Below are 23,558 nucleotides of genomic sequence, written 5' to 3'. Positions count from 1 at the left end.
GAAATAATTGAAGCGTGGGTAAGGGAGCTTCGAGAAGCTTCAAGAGGAACTTTGTTACATTTCTTTTGTGGCGTTTGAAACTGGAATAAGTTGAAGCTTGGGGAATGGAACCCCAATTAACTCATGCCCAATTTCACAGGAGGTTAGCCCCACAATCTAATGTGCCACCCTAAACAGTATTCATGCCTTTCCCTTCATACTACTATTTGTTAGTCCCTTCCATAAATTGAAAATAGAGTACATGGTGTTTTTCAATGTATTCAATTTGATGAAACATATTCCCGGTCATCAACAAATCCCAAATATTATAGTCTATTTGGAGACGGAAAAGGGTTAGAGCTGCTGATGGCAGCAGACTCAACCAACAGTAGGGGTAGAGGGTACAGATGAACTCAACCTAACAAAGGTATGCTGACACCATTGACCGAACCTTTGTGAAAAAACCTCTTGGGGCATGCTCAGACAGACTCTTGAAATTATAACTAACCTCACTGTTAGCAAGATGCAGATATTTCCTGTGTCTGTCCCAAAATGAAATGTAGAAGTATGTGTCCTGGAGATCTAAAACACAACGTCTTCAGGATGAAATATGAGTAACTTAAGTAGATTTTTTGGTATTTGCACATCTCAACACCCATTTAACCACATTTTGGAGTGGTATACCTCAGTGCATTTTACTGCAGTATGTTTGGGTGGGTATAGGGGGTAAAGGCCGATCGGGGCGACGATCGGTTGAGTCCGAGGGCTGCCCCCGATAAAAAAAAAAAAAACACTGTAAAATGGGGTGCGTTGTCATGGGCCACCAGATGTACCAGATCCCTCTCAGACATCAGAAAAATCTTGGGCTCAATTTCTAGTGCCCGGATATATCACTCTACAAGGCTTAAAGAGTGTTTACCTATTTAGTTCTTCATTTGCATTTATAAAGCGCACATCGGCCCTTGGGCCTCGTGGCGCTGCTACATTATACTTGCTTAGGCGCATAACCGTTTGCATATAGTTTACAACAGATTACATATAGATTGAAGAGTGTGTTCTCATACATACAATGGTGAGATGTGAAGGTAATGGTAAAAACATACGGTTCTCATATTTCAGAGGGAGTCTGCATATGAGACAGTGGCTAGTGGAAGAGTTGAGTTTTCAGTGCCTTGCGGAACACTGAGGGAGGTCTTTTTCCTGATTGCGGGTGGTAGCGTGTTCCAGTTCTTTGGAGCTAGGACTGAGAAGCTCGCCAAGTTCTTGACTCTCCAAGTTGTAACATGACATGAGCATTCAAGACAAAAGGAATTAACTCGTTTAAATGTACCATAAATACATTTATCATTCGGGGCGTGGCTAGCTGGCCATGTGAGAGGCTGGAAAACCCTGGAGCTCCCGTAGATCAGACGAAATCCTGAGCATGCCCGCCGGAAAAATGCACATAAATCACCTCAAAAAGCAGGACCAGCTGTATGAAAGCGAGCAGCACTCAGCGCACTAAACCTGTTAAGAAAAGGTCACCCAAGGCTGCAATAATTGCAAAAACAGTCACGAAATCCTTGCGGATGTTCACCCAAAATGGCTGCCAGGAGCAACAAAGGACTTGGGCGGACCGAAGCCCCGACGGACGAAGCAACAGAATTATGAAGACTGGAGACTGCTGAAAATAGGAAGCGAATGCATGCCGAGAAGACCTGTCATGTATGCACTGAGGATGGTATGCCAAAACAGAGCCGGCACACAGGAGACACCAACAGACACGTAGCCCGGAAGATTGCATAATACGGACCCACATGCTACCAGGAGACCCGTGCTACGAGGTGAGCCCTGCGAATCGGCAAAAACCACCCCCCCCAAAATAGCCAGACAGCACAACAGCTACAGCATATCAGGCGCAGCTTTATGCGCGTAACTACAGAGCTGGAAGCAACACAACAAGACTCATTCAGCCACCCACAGACGCCCGCAGGGACGGACTAACGGTCGGGAGAACAGACCTGAGCAGGCAGACATCCTGAGGTGAGCACGGACAAGTGGTAATGAGAGAGGGAGGGGGGCCCAGCCAACGACTCGGTCACAAAGCAAAGAGGATGATCGCAGATGACACAGGGCATGGCACACACGGATGGCAAAGAGTGCAGACTAACAGGGCCACGGGACTCGGACCTAAGAAAATAGGTGCCCGATCTGTAAGAGGAAAAGAGCCCAAACAACATTTCGCCTAGCCGCAGTACTGCACTAGGCGGGCGGCACCAGCAGTGAGTGGAGCCTGCCCATAACTGGGAAGCCCCCAGCTAAATCTTCCAGGCAGCAAAACAGATCAAGAGCCCAAGCGGCGGACCAATATTCCAACTGAAGGAGGGGCATTGTTGCAGACATACTGGGGAGGGGGGCCTCGCAACACACACTGCTACTGGCCTATATTGAGAGGGCAAGGCAAATACTGTAAGAAACAGCAAAGAAACCCCCACAAGCAACGGCCATTGTAAGAGAGAGGACCTGATAACATTGGCAGGCAAAGTAACCCCCGTTCGAGGGGAACCTAGACCCAGCAACGAACATAAACGGAAGCCATAACCGGAAGACTAAATAAGGGGAAGAGTGCGCACGCCAGCGTTGAACATCCACCGCACGCTACAGAGGCACTTGCAACTAGGGAGACATTCTAGCCCACGTTAGCGCTACCACGTGTCCCCGGAACAAACCCAAGTGCCACAGAGCCAGCGTGAGCACGCATAACAGAAATTCGGATCCCTGAGACTTCTGAGGAGCATAGTGGATGAGTCTAAGATGGCAGCCAAAGTACTCAAAACGAAAGGGAAACAACCCACAATGGAGGAGTACACCAAAACACCACAACCAACGGACGGAGCCAGGAGCAAAGAGAGGAATTTACAGGCAGACACAGCCCCAGTGAGTAGCGAACAACAGATGCTAGAGGTGATAGCAGATCTAAAGTCAACTTGGGAAACCAAACTAGAAGCGGCTATGACAAAACTCAAAACGTCCCTCGAATTCAAGATAGATGCGGTACAAGTGGATGTTAACTTATTGTGACAAGACGTAAGGGCGATAGCAGATCGCACAAGCGAACTGGAGAAAGAAGTCCAATCAAATACCACTATCTGCACAGCCAATGCCTCTGGGATCCACACACTGCGCCAACGAGTAAGCAACCTGGAAAACAGGGCTGAGGAGGCTGAAGGAAGGGCCAGAAGGACAACATATGTATAATAGGGCTCCCTGAGGGGGAAGAGGGATCGAAACCCCACAGACTACATTGAGAGCCTTCCCAACCCCCAAGACCAATTATCACCAAGATATTGAACTATCGAGACAGGGAAAAAATATTGGAACACTTCCGCAAAGGGAGCACAATACGGAGGGCATCAGTGGCAATAGCGGCATATCCGGATTATACTCTTCGAGTACAGAGACGGTGACTAAACTTTGGGGCAGTTAAGAGAAGATGACGCGAAGCAAGCTACAAATATATGCTGATGTACCCGGCAAAATTGAAAATATTTCACAAAAACAGGGCTTTGTTCTTCGAGACCCCAGAAGAAGCCATGGATTGGTTGGATGCACAGAACAGCCCGTCAGGGTCCAACGATCAACAAGAGGGTGGAAACGACAAGTGAAGCAGCGATTATGGAGACCAAGGTGCTGTATAAACAATGACAATGGGACTGGATCATAGATCCGCATATAGCAGTGAGAAGTAGAGAAATGTATATGGCGGGCAGAATACAAAGTAGTGTTAAGGCGGGAGACGCAGAGAATCCATCTCGCACCCCATAAGATAGATTAGCTTGGTTGCGAGTAGTGCGGCAACCCCCTGCTGAGTTCCTGGTACCGGTGTAACCAGGGTAGGACTAAATGCGGGATAGCCTGAGATCCAGGGATGGAGCTGGGCAACAGTTGGGGTTGTGGAGGGTGGCGGGTGGGAAGGGAGATGGGGAGTTTGTAGTTGGGCTTAACAGGGAATGAGCTTATATCCACGCGCAACTGCGAGATAGTTGGAGGGCACGGAAGGATAAAGGCGGGAAGGACTATGGATGAGGGATGGGAAACTTAAAGATAGCAACCTGGCATGTCAGGGGTCTTAATAGTTATCTGAAAAGAAACAAGATCATGATGTAACTTAGGAGGCAAAAATAGATATTGCCTTGCTACAAGAAACCCACCTCACAAAAGAAAAACAGGAGCTGATACGGAGATAACGGAAGGGTACTGTCATCGGGGCAACATACTCGGCATATGTCAGAGGGGTAATCACCTGGATCGCGCCACATGTACCCTTTCAGTTGATACAGTCTGTAGTGGAGTCAGACGGGAGAATGGTGGCAATACAGGGAATATTGAAAAACAGAGAAGTGAGCATTATTAACACATATGCCCCGAACCAGAACACAGTAGCCTACTTTAAAGCCCTGTTTGATAAGGTCAGCCTGTACCTGGGAGGCACGGTCATATGGGGAGGAGACTTCAATTGCACACTAGGCCCCAGGGTGGACAGATTGGACGAGAAACTAAATAAGCCTACCCCTGCAACCAAGACACTAAAGACTCTACTGGGAGACTTCCAGCTAGAGGATATATGGAGATTGCAGCATCCACACGTTAGACACTATTCACATTACTCTGCCCCCCAGAACCTGTATACACGACTAGATTATAGGTTTGCTAACCCGGACCTCACCGGGGAGATAGTGGGCCTCATTACACGGTAGGCGGTAAGTAACGGTTCTTACCGGCATGGCGCTAATAACGTGTCCATGTAGGAAGCAGCCTGCTAATTGCGGGGCATCACGAGTACGCGGGCACGAGCTTTCCGCCATGCCGTTAAAGGCCCCAAAAAGTCCCTTAGCGGCACCTAGGAAAGCGCTCATTGCACTTCCGCCGTCCTATAATACAGCATTAGCGTTCACTGCTATTAGCTAACAGGAGCCTAGCCATGGGCACAGGAGGCGGTGGAGGATCCCCAATAAACCTGCAGAAGTGGGAGGAGACCTGTGCCAGCACCATTGGGGTCGAATCTATTGAGGGAGTTGGCGAAATGGAGCACGGTGTGCCGTCATCGTCTGATGGAGGCAACTGTCCACACAAAACACTGCACTACGAAACATGAGCTAATCCCCCAAATGTGACCCTGAAATCAGCTCATGGATGGGGCCATCAAACATACATGCACACAACCCTGCCCATATGCTGTGCACATCCCCACACAAACACATGCATGCAGCACCCCAGACACGTGTCACCCAGACTCATGCATGTATGACCCACCCATCTGTCTAACGACCTGTATGGCCAAACATGAAGTCCAAATGCATACAACAGCAGGAACAACAACATCTGCATGATGCACGTTGACCCATCACCGATGCTATCCCTCTCTTTGTCCCCCACAGGCTCACAATCTGACAGTGAGGAGCAGGACACTGCGACGCAGGCCCCACCTCCTAAGAAACAGGGCAGGGGAATGGAAGCAGGCACCATGGCCAGCACATCAAGGGGCACTGGAAAGACTGCACTCCCGCAGAGGGCCAAACCCACACAGCCACCCACGTCACCAAGACGTGAAAGTCTGCCAGATGTAATTGCAGCACCCACTCCTGCAATTCCCACCACGCAGGATCCACCTGCGAAAGGGACACTATCCGCCGCTAATAGCTCCATCGGCGAGGCAGCTGCCACGGCACCCATGTCCGATGTGGAGGATACTTGTATCTCGGCCATTGAACACCATACACCCAGCCCGCAACAGTCAGACCAACAGAGCCCACGCCCCACATCACATGCCAACAGCCATGAGCAGTCTGGGGATGAAATCGTGGCAGGGTGCTGGAATCCCAGGGTGACATCACTTGATGGTAGACATATCCCACAAGGTGCGGCAGGTACCGTACAACGCAGACACAGAGGCCATGACATGGCCATCATCCGACAGCGCCAGGAAGACATCACTTCGCTGGTCTGCCAGCATGTGGGTGAGGCTGCCCTGGTGAGAGAGGAGTGCAGGGAACATGCCAAGGGCATCAAACAAGCCATAGAAGCCAGCACCAACTGCATATGTGAGGAAATATCAGCTGGGAGGCAGGTCCTCACACGCATCGCAGATGCTATGGACAGGCAGAACCCCCCACGGGCACCGGACCAACCGAGCACCACCTCCTCTGCCAGCTCAAGGCAGACCAGCCCCCTGTGCAGGTCCATGCGGCGCACAACCTCACAACCCCCCCAATGGTGGTAGAGGGGGTGGGAGGTAGGGCTAGCCTGATGTTGGTGACACGTGTACTGCAATGCTGCACTGAAGTGCAAGCCATGTTTGGGAGAGTTGTGGGGGGAAGGATAAAGGGTTTTTGGGAGAGTTGTGGGGGGAGAGGGTAAAGGGTGTTAGTGTTGTCGGGTCCATGCACTTCATTTACTTACGTTACTTAATACACACTGGTGACATGACGAATCACAGGAGTGGACAATTTTCTTTGTGTATGTGTGCTTTACTGGTGGACAGAGCAGTGTACATTTCACCACAAAACCCAGTGCCCCAATACCCACATCCATCGCACCCTCTTAATCCATGTGTATTAGAAATATTGGTCTATCAGATGCTGGCGCACAGCATGTCCCTCCTGTGCATCACCACCTGCATGACGTGCAGACCCATCTTCTCCCTCCTCATCCTCACCAGGTGGTTGCAGTTCAATGTCAGGGGGCAGTGGCACATTCCGTCTGATGCACATATTGTGCAGCACGACACATGCCATGGTGATCTTGGCCACCAAAGGCCAAATGTCTGCTCAATTACCACACGGGTACGGGTATGTGCACAATTGTATTCCTCTTCGTGCCTGTTCTGTGGGTTCCGTACAGGGGTAAGGAGCCACCTCTTCAGGGGATAGCCAGCATCACCTGCATGGGTGCAACAATGGGTATGTGTAAGTGATTACAACAAGTGGAACCAGTACATATCACACAAGTCAACTTAGCATTGTGAATGACATCCACAAATCCCACATGCATGGAGGTAATCAAAGTAACTGCAATGTGGGAAGGTGATGTAGTCCTTGCAAGTGTACATGCACTGTGCATGCCTACGGCAGTTATTGCCATGTACTGGGTGAGGTCCAGTCATTCGTGTCCTTTGGTCCTCGCACCGTTTGAACCACACTGCTAGTGAACTGCCATGACAAAGTTGATGTCCCCAAGCTGTCATGCGGCACTTCTGTAGTGGTGTACGGGTGTGAATCAGTATAATGGCTACAGGTGATGACTTTGTATGCACTCAAGGTCGCATTTCCGCTGTGATGCTGTTCAGCGTACATTTCCATTGTCCATATTGGCTGCATGTTGCTGCATTGTGTTGTAGAGGGTACGGTCTGATGTGCAATGTGCATGTGGATGGATATGACACGGTTGGGGTAATGGCCTCATTTCATTGTTGCACAGCTTACTACTTGCATGTAGTTTACATGTGTTAGGTCCAGTCTGGGCTGCCTTGGGGGACAGTGGTGTATTTCTGTATGAGCATTGTTTATCCTGTCAACTATTCTCGAACAGTTGGAGTATGCATTTCATCCCCCCAATCACACCCAGTTGGAGTATGCATCCCCCCCCCCAAATCTACTCCCCACATCACACTGCCATGTGCTTGCCATGCTACTCACCAAGTAGCCAAGAACGTTGTCCAGCATGTCGCTCCATGTAGCGTGGTATCGTTGAGTTCCGCAGGACCATTGAATCATGGGTTGATCTGGGATATCTGGCACAACAATGTGTGATGATCTTGTTAGAGTCACATACCATTTGGACGTTAATGGAGTGGTATTGCTTTCTGTTTTGGTGGACTGCCTCATTGGCATGTGGGACCACCAATTCCACATGGGTACAGTTGATGGCCCCAATGCAACTTGGGGTGCCTGCCAGTGAATGGAAGCCAACTTTGGTGTTGGAGATCTCCTTGGCAGTCCGTGGCAGGGATATGTGTTCACTTGTGTGCTTCGGAGGGCATCGAGCGCCTGGTTCAGCGTGCGTGAGAATACTGGTTGTGATATGCCATGCATCTGCCCTACCGTATGCTGGTAGGTGCCTGTGGCCAGGAATCTGCTCAGGGGTTAGGTTGAATGGACTGGCTCTGATACTGGGGATTGGTGGCTGCCTCTGTGGTACAACTAGGTGCACTGGTGGGGCTTGCTGGGCCTGTCTCGCCCTCCTCCTCCTCCTGCTGCGTCTCCTCTGTGCTGCCTGTTGTAGCTGTTGCAATACAATCATGTCCTCCAGCCCATGTAATGCTACTAGTATTGGAATCATTTTGGTGTGTGAATGGGTGTGGGAAGGGGTGTGGTGTGCTCCTTTTGTGCTAGCCCAGTCTCCATTGCCTCCACCTGTGCTGATTGTGGGCACCTGTGGCAGTTGGGAACACTGCACATAGCCCTTTACGGGTGGTTTGCGATGCCGGTATTTCCGCCATGCCGGTATGGGCTTTTTGTGCCTGCTCCATGCTGCTATTTGCATGTCCGCATGTCTTGTGATGGACTCCTATTGCCGCCATGAGGGGTCGCGCGACCGTGCCGCTATTAGAGGCACCGTTCTTAGCGGTGCCGCTAATAGCGGGTAGGCGGGTCGTAATTGGCAGGAGCGGTTAGCGATGCCGGTAATCCTTTACCGGCATCATTTTTCCCTTACCGCCTACCGTGTAGAGGCCCAGTGAGTTCAGAATACAAAGCAAGGGTCTTATCAGACCACTCGCCCTTGATCCTAACGTGGCAACATCAGCCCCGCAGAGCCAGGATTCCAACGTGGCGACTTAGAGCCGAAGCACTGAAAGACATTGTTCAGGGAGAACCTGAGGGAGGAGGTAATAGAATACTTCGAAAATAACACCGAATGTATAGTATCAGAAAGCACCATGTGGGAGGCATTCAAAGTAGTGGTGAGAGGCACAGCAATATGGGGACATCGGGCTACCGAAATTGAGCACTGAAGAGATAGAGAACCTGGACGCCCCCATTACACTGGAGGAGCTAGAAACAGTGGTCAGGCATTTGCCAACGAACAAAGCCCCAGGAGCGGATGGGCTCCCAAGTGAGTTTTATAAAACATATAGGGCGGAGGTGCTTCCCCCGCTACTAGCAATGCTAAATGAGGCTTTTGGAGGTAGAGAAGCTACCGGAATCCCTGAGAGAGGCAATAATTATCCCACTGCTCAAAGCAAATAAGCCCAGCACAGACTGCGGATCATATAGACCGATGTCCAGTGCTCCAGATAAGATTTTGAGGTGAGAGTATTTTACTCCCTATTTTTAAACCTTGAGAGTAAATGTGATTTTAAGAGAGTAAAAATGACTTTCTCCTTTGCAAGAGAGTAAAATGTATGTGACATTCAGCCGATGTGTGCAAACACTGTATTGAAATCATTACTATGTGGCAGCTTTCTGCATTATGACAGAATACACCTCTCATTATTTCTCTAAGGTCTGGCCATTTAATCTATCTGTATATATTTAAATGTTGAAATCACAAAACCCTAGCCAATTACATAGTAAAGCAAACATGAATTGTATTGTGCGTTTTGAGGTCCGATAGCAGAATTGTCTTTTGATGTTTAATGAAAGTCCTCATTTCCTGGAGCTATTATTACATAATGGTTGGCCACTGTTATAATAATAATAATAATAATAATTAGGCTTTTATATAGCGCTACAAACCCTCAGGTATCCGAGCGCTGCTTATTATTACCCACGGTGTGTGGTGCTCATTTATCGACCTCGGAAGGATGAAAGGCTGAGTTTGGCCCCGCCGGGATTCGAACCTGCGTTAACAGGCTCTGCACGGGTGTCAAAGCGAGCGCTCTACTCGCTGTGCCACTTGACCGGCTAGTGGCACTGATACAACAGTGCAGAGAGGCAAAGACTCCATGCTAAATTCTATACCTAATCTCATAGTCAAATGGTTATTTATATAGCGCTGTACATATATATCACAATTATCACCAAACCGAAGTCGGTACTCCTTTATCAACCTCAAAAGGATGAAAGCCCGAGTTGGCCTTGCCGAGATTCGAACCTGCAACCTACAGATCATGCACAGATTGCAGCAACGAGTGGTAAACCGGCTGAGCTATCTTATTGGCTAGCATCCTTCAGAGGTTGGTTAACTGAGTTTCGACTGAGGTATAATAATCACAGTACCTAGATGTTGGACGAACCATTCATGAAGCGCTACATAAAGTTAAATACCTATCTAGATTATCAAAGGGACATGTTTTGCTGAGTTTCTATTTCAATTACATTTGTTTGTCTTTGAACAGCACTTGCACTTCCTGGAGAGTCAGGTTTTGGTTGTTTTTATTGTAGTCTTGAAGATTTGAGAGGCTAGAACACCTGTGACTGGTGTAATGACAATCACACCAAAGCAAAGGCTCTACTGCCACTGACCATTTATAGTAATGTACCCCATTGACTGCAATGTTGAATGGATGTAAACTAGACTGTGCACAGTCATCATTTTACACACTGTTTTTATAATTACAGTGTACATTAAATTATAAGTGTAAATATGATGTGCCTCTGCATGATTCTGCACACAGCACTCTGTAAAACACAATTGTGCAATACTGGTTTGCTTTCACTGCAAAAAAGCATAATTTGTTACAAAATATGAATTCTCAATTGTAACTTAGTTTTCCATCTTATTAATTATACAATCGTAGAATTCTAGGAAAATAAATATGCAGAGTGTTTCTGTTTGCTTCATGACCATCAATACAGCAGAAGCTGAATGGAAGGACACTATTCCTTTTATCAAAGCGTGCAGTTTATTTTTTGAAAGGCTTCAGAGAAATACAGTTTCAAAAGGTGGCTTGCAATTACATCCATGTAGATAAAAATCAAAAGAACCCTTCTGGTTTCTGTCAAGTAACTTGACCTTTGCACAGCCCTCTGCTCTAATCCTGTGGGTAAATGTACACAGGAAAATAATAAAGCCGTCGTATTTACAAAATTTTCATGCGTAAAAAGGCCTGGTACGCACCTTATTTGGAGGCCTGATCTCAGACAAATGGCAACTCAGTAGGGGCACCAGGCAAGGCTGCCAGTGGTCTCCCATGTTGTATATTCTTGCACTGGATTCCCCTAGCGATATATTTGAGGCAACAATATGAAGGGATAGGGGTCTACACTAAGGAAGGACCGCACCTGATATCACTGTACGCAGATGACATGCTACTGTACTTGAGATACCCAGAAGAAAACCTGCAATATATCCTGGAAGTAATGAACCCATTTGCAGCTTTTTCTGGTATAGCGTGAACCCCAAGAAGTCATGTATATTTCCCCTAGGGAGATACAAAGGCATAGCACATAACAACCTACCAGCCTTACAAACACCCTGGGAGACTAGAACATTCAGGTACCTGGGGATTGATATTTACCACGAGATAGCAGATGAACACAAACATAACACAGAGAAAGCAGTTGCAAACATTGAAAATAGTATGAAATTCTGGGCTAAACTCCCCCTGGCTATGATGGTAAGGGTGGCATTGTTGAAAATGGTCTTATTACCTAGGCTATTGCACTTCTTTGTGAATATCCCATGTAAGGTGCCTAAACGATTTTTTAACAAACTACAGAGTTTATGTAGAGGCTTCATCTGGCACAATACTAGAAATAGGATCGCCTTATGGAAGCTAAAGAACGCGTACTAGAAAGGGGGCATAAGACTACCTAACTTTAAGATATATTATCTAGTGGGGCAACTGCAGTTTGTGGCCAGGTGCTTAACCGAAGACACAACGGCAGAGTCCAGACTGCTGTGGTCCGAGTGTACACCTTTCTTCCTGAAAGAACTAATATGGCTGCCCAAATCAGAGCTCAAAGGGCGATCGTACCTGCTAGAACTGGGATGGAAGACATGGCGCAAGGTGTGCCAGGTCATGGATAACCCGGCCCTGTGTTCCCCCCAGGTGCCGCTAGTGGCACTGAGAGGAGTAGACGAACAGCTGAGGCAGACAATACGAATACACTGGGAACAGATGGGCATAGCAACACTAGGAGACGTGTGGCAGGATGGGAAGGCACTGGAATTTACAACATTAGTGGAAGAAACGGGAGTACACCCGGGGCAGTATATTACCTACATCAGACTGATGAAGCAAATAAGGGCCACATGGTCCGAAATAGTATTGGAAACCCAAATGGACTCGGCAATAGAGACAACATATGACATCTCAGAGGGAGGGCATGAGGTATCCCAGATCTATGAACTAGTGATGTCCAGGGCTGGGAAAGAGGTGACACAGCTGAGACGGGAGTGGGAGGAGGATGCGTGGGAACCCATGCAGGATGGTCAATGGGAAAGACCACAGAGGTATTACAAGAAGGTGTCCAGGAACGCTAGACTACAACAGATTCAGCTATACGTAACCCACAGGGCTTACATGACCCCCTCCGCGGATAGGCCGGTTTAAGAGCACAGAGACACAAATATGCCTGAAATGTGGGAAAGTGAACGGGGGGATGAGACACATGTTCTGGGCATGCCAGGAGATTTGTATATTCTGGGGGGAGGTGGCCAACCGTCTTGCCGAGAAAGGAATTACGTTGGATGTAGAATCGGTGTGGGCGTGCATGGTGGGAGGATTCTGTAGACCACACAAAATTAAACATTTATGCAAACTTAAGGATTTAGCCTATATTCTGGCCAAATGCAGGATAGCTATGGGATGGAAGGCGAGCCAGAGACCCAAGATAGAGGTGTGGTGGCATGACCTTCTGAAATTGGCTGAAGCAGAAACCACGGTAGGGTACGAAGCGGCACACAGGGGGAGGAGGAGGAGATGGGGACACTTATGGCCTGGAGACAACTAGTGGTCACATTAACCGAGACCACCCAAGTAAGCCCTAGCGAACATGACACCTCCGGGAGCACGGAAGAGGAAGGGCCCGGGAAGGAATAAGCAGAGGTGCGAGGGAGCAAGCTTGAGTTACGGGGGGAGGGGGTGGGGATGGCAGTGGAAAATGCATGTTAAAATGGAAGCTGTTTGGATATTGTAATGTTCACTGTCGGGCATGCTGTGATGTTTGTAAACAAGAAATTATTTATTTATTTCAATAATGTGAGACAGTTTACGTATAAACTTAACACATGATTCAAATGCATATAAAAGTAAAATAGATTGATTGGAATAAAATCCGATAGAATAAGTAAAATAAGAAATTAAAATAACCTCATTTAGGACTGATTATTCTATGCATAGAATTTCCAGTGATATAATATACGTGTTACACGTGTAGATAACGATACATATTCTCTCTAGCAAAATTGAAGAGCACCATCAATAGTTCAATTCATTATTCAAATGTACGTTTGCATTCATTATTCAAGGTCAAAACCACCTCATTGCCCAACCATAAGAATTTGAATTAAGTATAATCCGCTTATACAAAGCTAAAATAGCCCTCCAAGATGTTATTTGCTTCGAATCATTTTGCTGGGCCCAACCCATGTGACACAGTATACCACTGAGAAATTGGATAGGCTAGATAGTAATGCCCAAAGATTTTTCGATCTTCAGCCATATGCCATACATAGCTATATGAGTTTTTAAGCTGGTTGAATTTAGACTACGGTACCAAAATCAAGGTTCATCTAAGTGCTCTAAATTGTGGACCAAGTTCCCATAGCATAATTCATAGGTTTTAGCCAAAACCGGACAAGCTGTAAGTAAGTGCATGGCAGTTTCATTAATAGAAGTGTTTTTGCATAAGCGACAATATCTTTCTTGAGATGGCAAGTGGATATCAATCCACTTGTTGGCTAGCACCGGTAGACAATTGAGTCGTAGCAAGAGAAGAAAACGTCTGAGTCTACGGACGGATTTAGGTTCATATACACCTGTGGTTTCAAAAATGTGCATAATCTATATCATACAAATGGTACTTTGTGAGTTTGCTCAGATGCTCATAGTTCTCTAGCCAGTCCCATAGGCCTATCCGTTTCGACAGGCCTTTCTTCGATATATCGTAGGTGCCTCTCAATGCGGGGATCCAGCCAATCTCTGAAGGCCTTTCCATCTGATCTTTTAGGAGGTAGATCGTCGACTCCCTAGAAATTTCTTGACACAAGAATCTCAATAAGAAGTTCGAGGGTTGGTTGATCATCTTCAGATACCTATCCGTTCTTCTTTTGAGTACGATAGCTTTTAGGGAGGTTAGCCCCAGTTCCAATCTGAGGATCGCCATCGGCATACATTGGAGAAGGCCCAATATCCTCCTCCAAAAAGTGCCCTCTATGACTTGGAGCCAGCTTAAATTGATGTTCAGTAGTGCCTCCAGGCCATAGGTAACCATAGGAACCAATATCTGCATGTATAACTGGCGCACTCCCCACATGGTATAACCACAGTTTTTGATGGCAAATCAGTGTATTAATGCTGTTAATTGTGCAGCTCTGGTGATTCGGGTCTGTATGCAGATCGGATACAAGAAAAATAACATATATATACACAATAAAGGTGTGCATAGAATTTAACTTCCAATAAATACAGGTAAGCAAATATTTAAAATAACTTTCTTTCTCTAACTTTGCAGACTATGGATAAAAATAAAGAAAGTGGTCACACAAGTCCATAGAATATTCAAATATTTCAGAGAAGTTCAACTGGTCACACAGACCATAAAAGCACATTTGCACGTACACTACCAATGTTAAGCTTGTGGGTCTTAGGATACCAGTGTCAATGTTATCCTTTGGAGGTAAATAAAGGGTCTTCAAACAGGGCCCTGGAGGCAGTTTGGAATCAAAGAATCACAAGAAAGATGGGAACACTCATCAGTGGCATTCAAGCACAAGAGTTGCACTCAGCATGCCGCCGGACGGGAGATCGCACAGGTGAGTGGTGATGTATCATGTAGGGGAGGCAGTGTTTCAGTTCTGGATGAGTTTATCACGGGAGCCCTCCAAACATGGACGAATGGAAAAAAACTTCACAGATGATGCCTAGGATCCCAAAAAGACATATCAAATGAGGAAAAGCAGCCGGATATGTTCCGGTAAAAAGCCTGTAGCGTGGAGCTCTTGGAGCAGCAGCTAGGACTGTCATGGTTTGACAGCCAGGTCAGCAGCAGACTACCCCAGAGGAACAGATCTAGATGCCAATTTGCCTTGAAGTGCGTGAAGTTGAGATGCAACAGCAAATCGATGATCCAGCAAATGGTGACCCTTTGGCAAAAAGATCACCAGTCACTGTTCAGAAAAAAAGTAAGGATGACACGCCACTAGATGGCTCCATACCAGCAGGATGGTAACATGGTTCTGCTACACAGATGTATCCTGAATTAAAGGGCAAAGAACATTTAAAAAAGCTTTCTGGAGGATGTGGTGAACGTTTCCAGAGGTCAAGCAGCGCAGGAGAGTCCTGAGAACCAAAGAGAACAGAAGAGCCACAAAAATGCCTTCTGAATAGATAATCCAGTTTTGCCAAATCGGAAGGAAAGATGGTAACCCAAACTAAAAATCATACACACACACACAATACAGACTCGAGGGGCTAGCCAACCAGTGCTGGCCACCCCCCACACAACCCCACCCACCCCCACACACAACTCTGGGGATTTGGATTCCAGAGTCCCCTAGCTCCTGCACATCATTCCAGGTAACATAACCCAACACATTACTTCCTGTGCTCTTGGAGAGAGCTTGCATCAGGGAAATTACCATATAGTGTCATCCCCGGGCTCCACACAAACACACAAAGTTAATAAAGCACTGTTGCATGGCAACTGAATTTCTTAACACTAGACAGTCCATCTGGAAAGACTCCAGAAACAAAAAGGCTTCCTACGACCCTACACAGCTACCAGTATTGCAGCCACCATTTAATGTGCACTGCCAACAACCAGAACGAGTACAACTCTTTGGATCAGGGTACTTAAGACTAAAAGACATCTCAACAGTAGAAAACTGTTGTGGGAAAGGTAGAGATGATCTTCGTGCAACACTATCTGAATGATTGGTAGAGATTGTGAAGTCTGCTCACCTTCACAATGATTGGTAGAGATTGTGAAGTCTAAACGCCCTCAGGCCACTGGGTGAGTGAATGCGCTATATAAGAAATCCTTTAGTTAGGTAGTACTCAATTCTGCTTGTCACGGCGCCTTTGGGCATGAGAGGTAACCCACTATACTCTTGCTTATAAAAGTGAAAAAATTATGCCACCACGCGTTTTGCGCCAGTTTGCTAGTGTGAGTTTATTCTCTGGTTCATTGCAAAAATAGTCATAGAGAGTGTCCAGAATGCGATACGTGTTTCGGCCGGTGTCCCTCTACAAAGCTGGACAGAAAGTATACATTGAATATCTTTCCATTGTATAAATCAAATAAGCAAAAAACATAACCCAACATGCCTCCACATTTTTTGGAGTCGAGAAAAAACCCTGTTCTTTCTGGTGTTACGATAACTGTCCGATGGCAAGGAACTGGAGTCATCCATGAATTTCCAGTGACGACTCTGCTAACAAGCTTTGAATTTGTGATGAAGCCGGTGGGACTGGTGCCAGAGCTAGAGAGTAATCTTGTTACATTATTTATAAAACATTAGGGGTTTCGGCGATCATCTCCCACTGGAGTTAAAATATTGTAACCCTGCAGCTGATTCACTGAACATGGAAGCATGCTGCTTGATGGTAAAAGGAATCACTATCTGTCAAACAGAATTCTTGAAGGAGTTGGCCGTAGTGGCTGGAGCAAATTTAGGTTTTGGAAAGAACCTGCCCCTTTTAGACACTCTGATAGTCTTTGTTGTTAAAGGCTTGAAAAGCGTGCAATGGTTTTTAGGAGGTGTGTCGAAGTATTTTACATCTAGCTATCTTCACTTTTGCATCCTGTCCTATCTGTAGTTTGAAATCTTGATTAAAGCAGAAAAGAGCAGCATATCTTTTAATATACTAAAAGAATCACACTCTGGCACATCTGTGGATCGCTTTGTGAAACAATATATTGTAAAAACAAGATTATTGTACAACACTTAACATACCTCAGACTGAGCAAGCTCATTGTCGTGATGAGGGAATCGAAGATCATAACCTCCTCCGTGAATGTCCATGGAATCTCCCAAAATGGATCCAGCCATTGCAGAACATTCAATGTGCCAACCTGGACGCCCCTTTTGAAACACAAACCAAAAAAACACTGGTTACCTATAAAGCAACTGTATGTTGGATTTCAAAATTTTTTTTGTGCTCTGAAAAGAGCATATTTTGCATGGGTAAAAAAGATATTTAATTCAATAAATAATAGTCCATAGTGCAAAATATATGAAATAGCTGCTCCGCACAGCATTATCATAGGAACACATTTTCATTACCACCCTGAGAAGTGGCGCTAACAAATCCCACTGGCTGGAATGTGGTCTGGATTAGTCAATATAAGCCCACTTTCAACACCTTTACCCAGACCGCCATATTTTTCCTTGCATCTTCTTCTTTTGAGACCCTCCTCCCATGGTCACCCCACTGGTTGCTATCCCCCAATCCTCCTGCTCCTTAAATCCTGTTCTGTTTCATATGGTGGCCATCTTGTTTTGCATATTTTTGAAGGTAACCAAGATAGTGCTGTAGGCTCAGACCAGATCTCCTTTGGAAAAAAAACCTTAGCAACCATAGTGTTAATGACCTCAACGGGCAGACGTAGCTGAAATCAGACTAGAGCCCGTGTCTAGATCCTAGGTTTGCTTGAGCCTTCCAGGGATTGGAATGCTGGGCCAATATCGGCCAATCTGCCCCCCATCTCGGTATTTCACACAACATTAGATAGTCAGCTTGGCAATTGTGAACAATGGGTAAAACGAGGGACTTGAGCACTGTAACAAACATTTATATTTCTCTCCCAACGTTACACCTCAATGCTCAGTGTCTCCCTTAACCAACATTGCACAAGGGTATTGCTCATTGCAAGTTTATGACAAACTTCTCCATCTGCTTTCTTCGGTTTTCAATCCACTTTTAACCCGTTTTTGTGTTTTAGCCATATTCTAATGGCACCATTGTCCTCTGCTCGATGGCTGTTACAGGTGTTATCATCCCTTGTCTTATGCGCACTTGCTTCACCTCAGACCAATAACTCAGGTGTAGGACGAAAACATCTATTACAGCCCTCTCCCATGTCAGGAATGTGGTGTTAGCACCCCGTTACAAGAGCTGGAACAGGGGGCTACGGCCTGGCAGCCCGAGTTAATGGCCCGAGCGAAGCAAGGGTTGTTAACGAGGGCTCTGGGCCATTACCCCTTGTTCCAGCCCTTGGAATGGGTTGCTAACACCATTAGCACCCCGAGTTAACCAAGTGGTAACCCGGGTGCTAAAAAAAACGTATTTTCATTCATTGAAAGTGACGCAGCGCGCATACCATTCAATGAATGAAAATACGTATCCAAAATGGCTGCCAAGGTTGTAGAAGGCAGGCTCCATATAAAGGCCCTCTTCTATTATCATGGTGGATGGAAAAGCAAGGAGGGAGGCTGCTGCGGCAGCAGCGGGGGTCACCGCCGAACAATCAGGTAAGTGGCACTGGGGAGGGGGGGTTGAGAAAAGTAAAACGGTGAGCGGAGGGGGCTGGTGGGGGCAGGGATTTTGGCACTGGCTGAGATTAGTGGTTTTAGCCCAGGTTTCATGGAACCTGACTGGCTGCTCCCCCCGCACCCAGTGCCAATACCTCATCAGAACCCTTGATGGAAAAAAATTGAGGGCTCTAAAAAACAAGTAAGGACCGCAGATTGTTCAGAATTCCAAATTCTGGAATACAAAACTTGAAGCGCTGAGCACACCCACTGGCAATTTTTTGCAAACGCCAAGGCAGATTTTTGCACTGTCAATAGGCCTGCCCTATGTATGTGCAGTCAATCCCGACACCAGCGAAATCCAACAGGGCTCTCCTGTTAATACCGAAAGCATAGTGGGAATTACCCAGAGGAAGTAGAGAACGCTAACCTACCCGTTATCCAGGCACTCTGGCCTTTAACTCAGGCTTCAGGCAGATAACCGATAGGGCACCTTGGTGTGTTTCAAAAGCACATTATAGCCTGGGGGTGTATGGTGGCACTCCCACATTGGCCAATTACGGGCTATTTGAGCTGGCATTTCTCCGAAATCCCATCTGGCCCAGAAATTGGTCAATACGGGGATGCCATATCATTCCCCCGTGTGCTGCCGGCAAGGCTCTAGGCACGGCACTCCTAAGATCAGAGAGAGCGCCGCACAAAGAGCTCTGAGGGGAATGGTGCTCCTCCCCCATGCCGCACCTGGCAGATGTAGCCCAGGGACCGCACCCACCCCATCCCCATCACGCTAATTACATCACTGACTGGGGGGGGGGGGCAGATGGCGAAGATTTTATCCAGCCAGGCACCTGGCAGAGTCGGCCCGGCATATTTTCCATGACCCACCCATCTCCACTCTAATACCTCGCCAGGCCACACCCAGCAGCGCCACAGCTCCTTTGTAAATCCTGCCCCACCCTCCTCATCACGTGTTCATGGTTCTGGGAATTAGCGAGTTCACAAACGATTCCATGTAGATTGCCTTTTTATTTAAACAGTTGACCATTAGCTTTATAGACCTCGCCTTCGGGCTGCACCGGGAGTTATGGACCCTAAACACCTTGTTAAATGCCCTTGCTGCGCTGAGGCGTTAACCTCTGTCTTCAAGGTCTACAACTCCCTGTATAGCCCTTGGGTGAGGTCTATAAAGGTTCAATATCAAAATTGGAATTTTGGCAATCCATTGCAAAGAATGGGCCGCACACTACCATAACCCACTCTTAAAAAGTTTGATGTTTCTCTGCCAACATTCCACCTCAATGCTCAGTGCCTTCCTTGGCCAATATTCCACCAGAACAATGCTCACTCCAATGTTCCAAGCACTTTCTGTAACAGTTTTCCTCTCTTTTTAATCTGTTTTTTGTAATGTTGGTATTAACTAGAGGGAGGGCTGTACATTCTGTTATCGTCCCTTACTTTGATTATGTGTCCCCTGCTTTGTCTCGGGTCCATAACTCGGCATGGGATAGTCACACCCGTTATAGACCTGATGATCTCTGGGGTGTGGGTTTGTACAGACGGTTACACAGATTTTAAATTGACGAAGCAGCATAAAGTGCACATAACGTGGTTAGCAATCCATCAAGCATTTACTGTATAGGAATCCACGTGTTTCAAATCAGTTAAGAAAAAGCCCTACTGGAACGGCTACAATCTAAACACTGAACTGGAGAAACGTATAAAAAAGGACAATTACAACAATGATAACCCACAGGAAAGTTACTCAAGCAAAGGGTCATGCTTCATGTTTATAAATTCTCCCTAAATGGGGCCGTGGCCAGAAAGCGACCGATGCAGCAGTGAACCCCCGGCGCTCCCACTCCAGACCGCATTCCATCCGAATAATTATCCGTCATAACAGCACAAAAACAGCAACAAGGCACTCCAGAGGGGATCAGAACTATCAGAGGCTTGAAATAGAGTGGTGGAAACCCTGAAGGGGACTTGATTACGACTTTTTCGATCGAAAAGCTGAGAGCGACCGCCAGGGAAACAAAATGGCGGCAAGTGCGAAACCCCTTGCTTGAGGGCCTTTTGAAGCTGAATGCCCGCTCAGACTGGTGGCGCTGCGGGCGGACCAGCATCCGGTACCCCAGGGAAAGCCCAGGAATCGAGCAGAGTGAGGCAGAGAAGAGGCGCCGGCGACGCCGACTAAGGCCAGATCGAGCTGGGGGAGCCACGCACGAGCAACCCGGCGGCGAGATTGGCTGCCGGTGGATGCGGAATGGCATGGCATTCCAGCAATAGACTATGCAGTGACCCCGAGAGGCACAGACAGAGGCAGAGAGTACAGCACCTACCGGCAAGTGACTGGAGCCCAGCGCGCGGGGTGGCAGAAAGCGAGCAAGTCACCCGGGAAGAGCAGAAGGTAGGAGACAACACCCACGCAGGGACCCGGGCTCTCAGGGAAACGGGAGACAGAGGAGCTGCAGCAGGCGGCTCCGGCCCCACTACCGGGACACGCATCGTTGTGTGCTGAAGAGAAACTGGCAGTAGATCTGGTCCCCGAGCCAGCAGGGAGGACGCCGGGGGAAGCCAAGCAGTGCAGACGTGATCAGAGGAACAATTACGAGCAGAAAGCAGAAGCAGGCGTGCCGAGCGCCCAGAGGAAGGGAGTCGCGGCGGGGAGCAGAGATCTGGACCCCAATCAGGACACAAAGAGTGGGACAGAGGGGAGAGAACCAGAACCCCAGAGTTGAGTGAGGATCGGACACACCAAGCAATCAGGGAAAACAGCAAAGGACCAGGTGGAGTGAGCCAGGCAGCGTGGTGTGGATCGGAACTGGTAGGCACCTGGAGTGAGAGGTAGACCTACGGGTGCAGAACCAGGCTGGTGGGCACCGACTGAGGGAGACTGACTTGCAGAGAGACCAACCCAAGCCCTGAAGGTGAGGAGAAGTGGGCTTGCCGGGGTGCTGGGCTGGGCTACGGTTCTATAGAGGTGGCACAAGAACTGTAAATACCCCTTTGAGTTGGGCTGGTGCCTAAGGAGGTAGACCCCAGCTAAGGGACCTCAGGTGGAGGCACAGAGGAAAGACTGACTGGGCTTCCAAAGGGATACAGGGGTGGAGAGCGCTACGGAGAGAGGGCTTGGAAAGGACGAGACTAAGAGAAGGCTGATAGAGCCGGAAACCAAGCACAGGAAATGACTGGACGACCAAGAGAAGGGAAAGAATTTGCAGGTGGAAAGAGAGGGGGGGCAGATGCAACGCTTGGAGCAGAAATAAATCCCAGATAACAGGCAAGCAACCCCAAACTCGATCTCACATATTAGCGAACTGGCAGAAAGGATGGTGAAAGGTCAAAAAAAAAAAAAAAAAAAAAAAAAAAAAAAAAAAATCGAACACTACGCGGCCCCCAAGCAGAAGGCATCCAAGGGGCAAGAGGCGGAGAGAAACACATTAGGGACAGGGGCAGAAGAAAGTGAGAGCGTGACGATGTAAGGAGTGATGGCGGCCATTCGAGAAGCCAGAAGTTCCTTGGAAGGGAAAGTGTAGAAGGTGGGGGTGACTAATTCGGGCAGACCTGCTCAAGGTATGTGAAAGAGTGACGGAGGTGGAATGACGCTTGAGCACGGTGGAAGATGAGGAAGCAACGTTCAAGAACCAAGTACAAGGTCCGATTGGGGCGGCTAGGGGATTGGAAATGAAGGCACAAGACTCAGAAGGGCACTCTCGGTGCAATAACATACGCCTCATAGGGGTTCCGGAGGGCCAGGAGTGGCCAAGCGCAGAACTATACGTAGTGAAACTGATACTGGAGGCCATGAAACGAAGGGCCCATCAAAATTATTCACTGTGGAAAGAGCACAAAGTGCCGGGCAGGCCCTCATCCCCAGGGGGCCAACCCAGAGCAATGATTGCCAAACTGCTCAACTTTAGAGATAGGGATACAATATTGCAGGTAGCCCGCAAGGCTGGATACATCGAGATGGAGGGTGCCAGGGTCTTGATCTTCCCAGATTTTACCCAGGAGGTCCAGAAACAAAGGAGGTACTTCGACTAGGCGAGCCGCAAACTCCGCAAGTTTGACTTGAGATACATGACGATCTTCCCGGCAAAACCGAAGGTGATGGAAGGGTACCGCTCAATACAGTTCCTTTCTCCAAAAGAGGCATGGGACTGGCTGGACAGGAGGGATCCAAAGAAGGCGTCTCAGGAATCAGGTGATCAACAACGGCAGGAGGAAGGCACCAACTAGCCGCCGGGGACACGATCCAGAATCACAAGGAGGACCAAACGCTGCCTATACCATTTGGAGGGGGATGATGGCAGGACACTCTCTATTATACTTGTGTTGGTGCAGACAATTGTGTGGTTGGTGCAGGACAGTCGTGGCAAACCACAACTCCGAGACCCATTCACTACATCGAATGACAGGGATGACCTGAAAGGTTAACCTGGTTGAAGCAGGTTGAAAAGGATACAAGTTGTAGCAGGTTGATGGGAATGAGGGAAGGGGGGATGGTGGGGTGGTGGGGGTTCTCGGGGGCCGGAGGGGAGGTATGTTGGGGTTGGGGAGTTAAGAGTTTGTTACTGGTTGGGGGACGGGGCTGGAGTGGGTTTTAATGCCACTGAGTCATGGAGGGATGGATGTCGGTCAAGACAGCTTACCAACCGAGGCACGCCCTGGGCAGAACGGTGTCAAGATAAAGGTGGGACCCACCTTAAAATAAGCACATGGAATGTGCAGGGATTGGGGGGTTGAGGGAAGAGGGGGTCAAGGTGGGGCAATATCTGAAGAGGCAGAGGTACAATTAGCTCTGCTACAGGAGACCCACCTGCAAGGGGAGGGATTACGGAAACTGGAAACCAGGTGGGGTGGTAAAGTATACCGGTCTTCGTACTCGATTTATGTGGGAGGAGCGTTGTTCTGGGGGGCCCCTGGGGTCTCCTCAAAGGTTGAACGCACAATGGGAAATACAGAGGGCAGGACAATAGCTCTGGTAGGCAAGGTGGAGGGACAGGACATTTGTGTGGTGA

At 47.8% G+C, this 23,558-nt stretch overlaps 1 protein-coding gene across 2 annotated transcripts in view; it reads right to left on the bottom strand.

The window, feature by feature from the left end:
• Positions 1 to 23,558, bottom strand: part of CARS1 (cysteinyl-tRNA synthetase 1) — a 1,125,505-nt gene that overhangs the window by 484,255 nt on the left and 617,692 nt on the right. For both annotated transcript variants that reach the window (XM_069624151.1, XM_069624150.1), the window contains one exon: positions 17,020 to 17,148. In XM_069624151.1, the coding sequence (XP_069480252.1) occupies positions 17,020 to 17,148 (129 nt within the window). The remainder of the gene's footprint in view (positions 1 to 17,019; positions 17,149 to 23,558) is intronic.

Source organism: Ambystoma mexicanum, chromosome 11, assembly GCF_040938575.1.
Source record: "Ambystoma mexicanum isolate Mex_15411 chromosome 11, UKY_AmexF1_1, whole genome shotgun sequence".
NCBI classification, from domain to species: domain Eukaryota; kingdom Metazoa; phylum Chordata; class Amphibia; order Caudata; family Ambystomatidae; genus Ambystoma; species Ambystoma mexicanum.
This window is presented reverse-complemented; position numbering and strand designations above follow the sequence as displayed.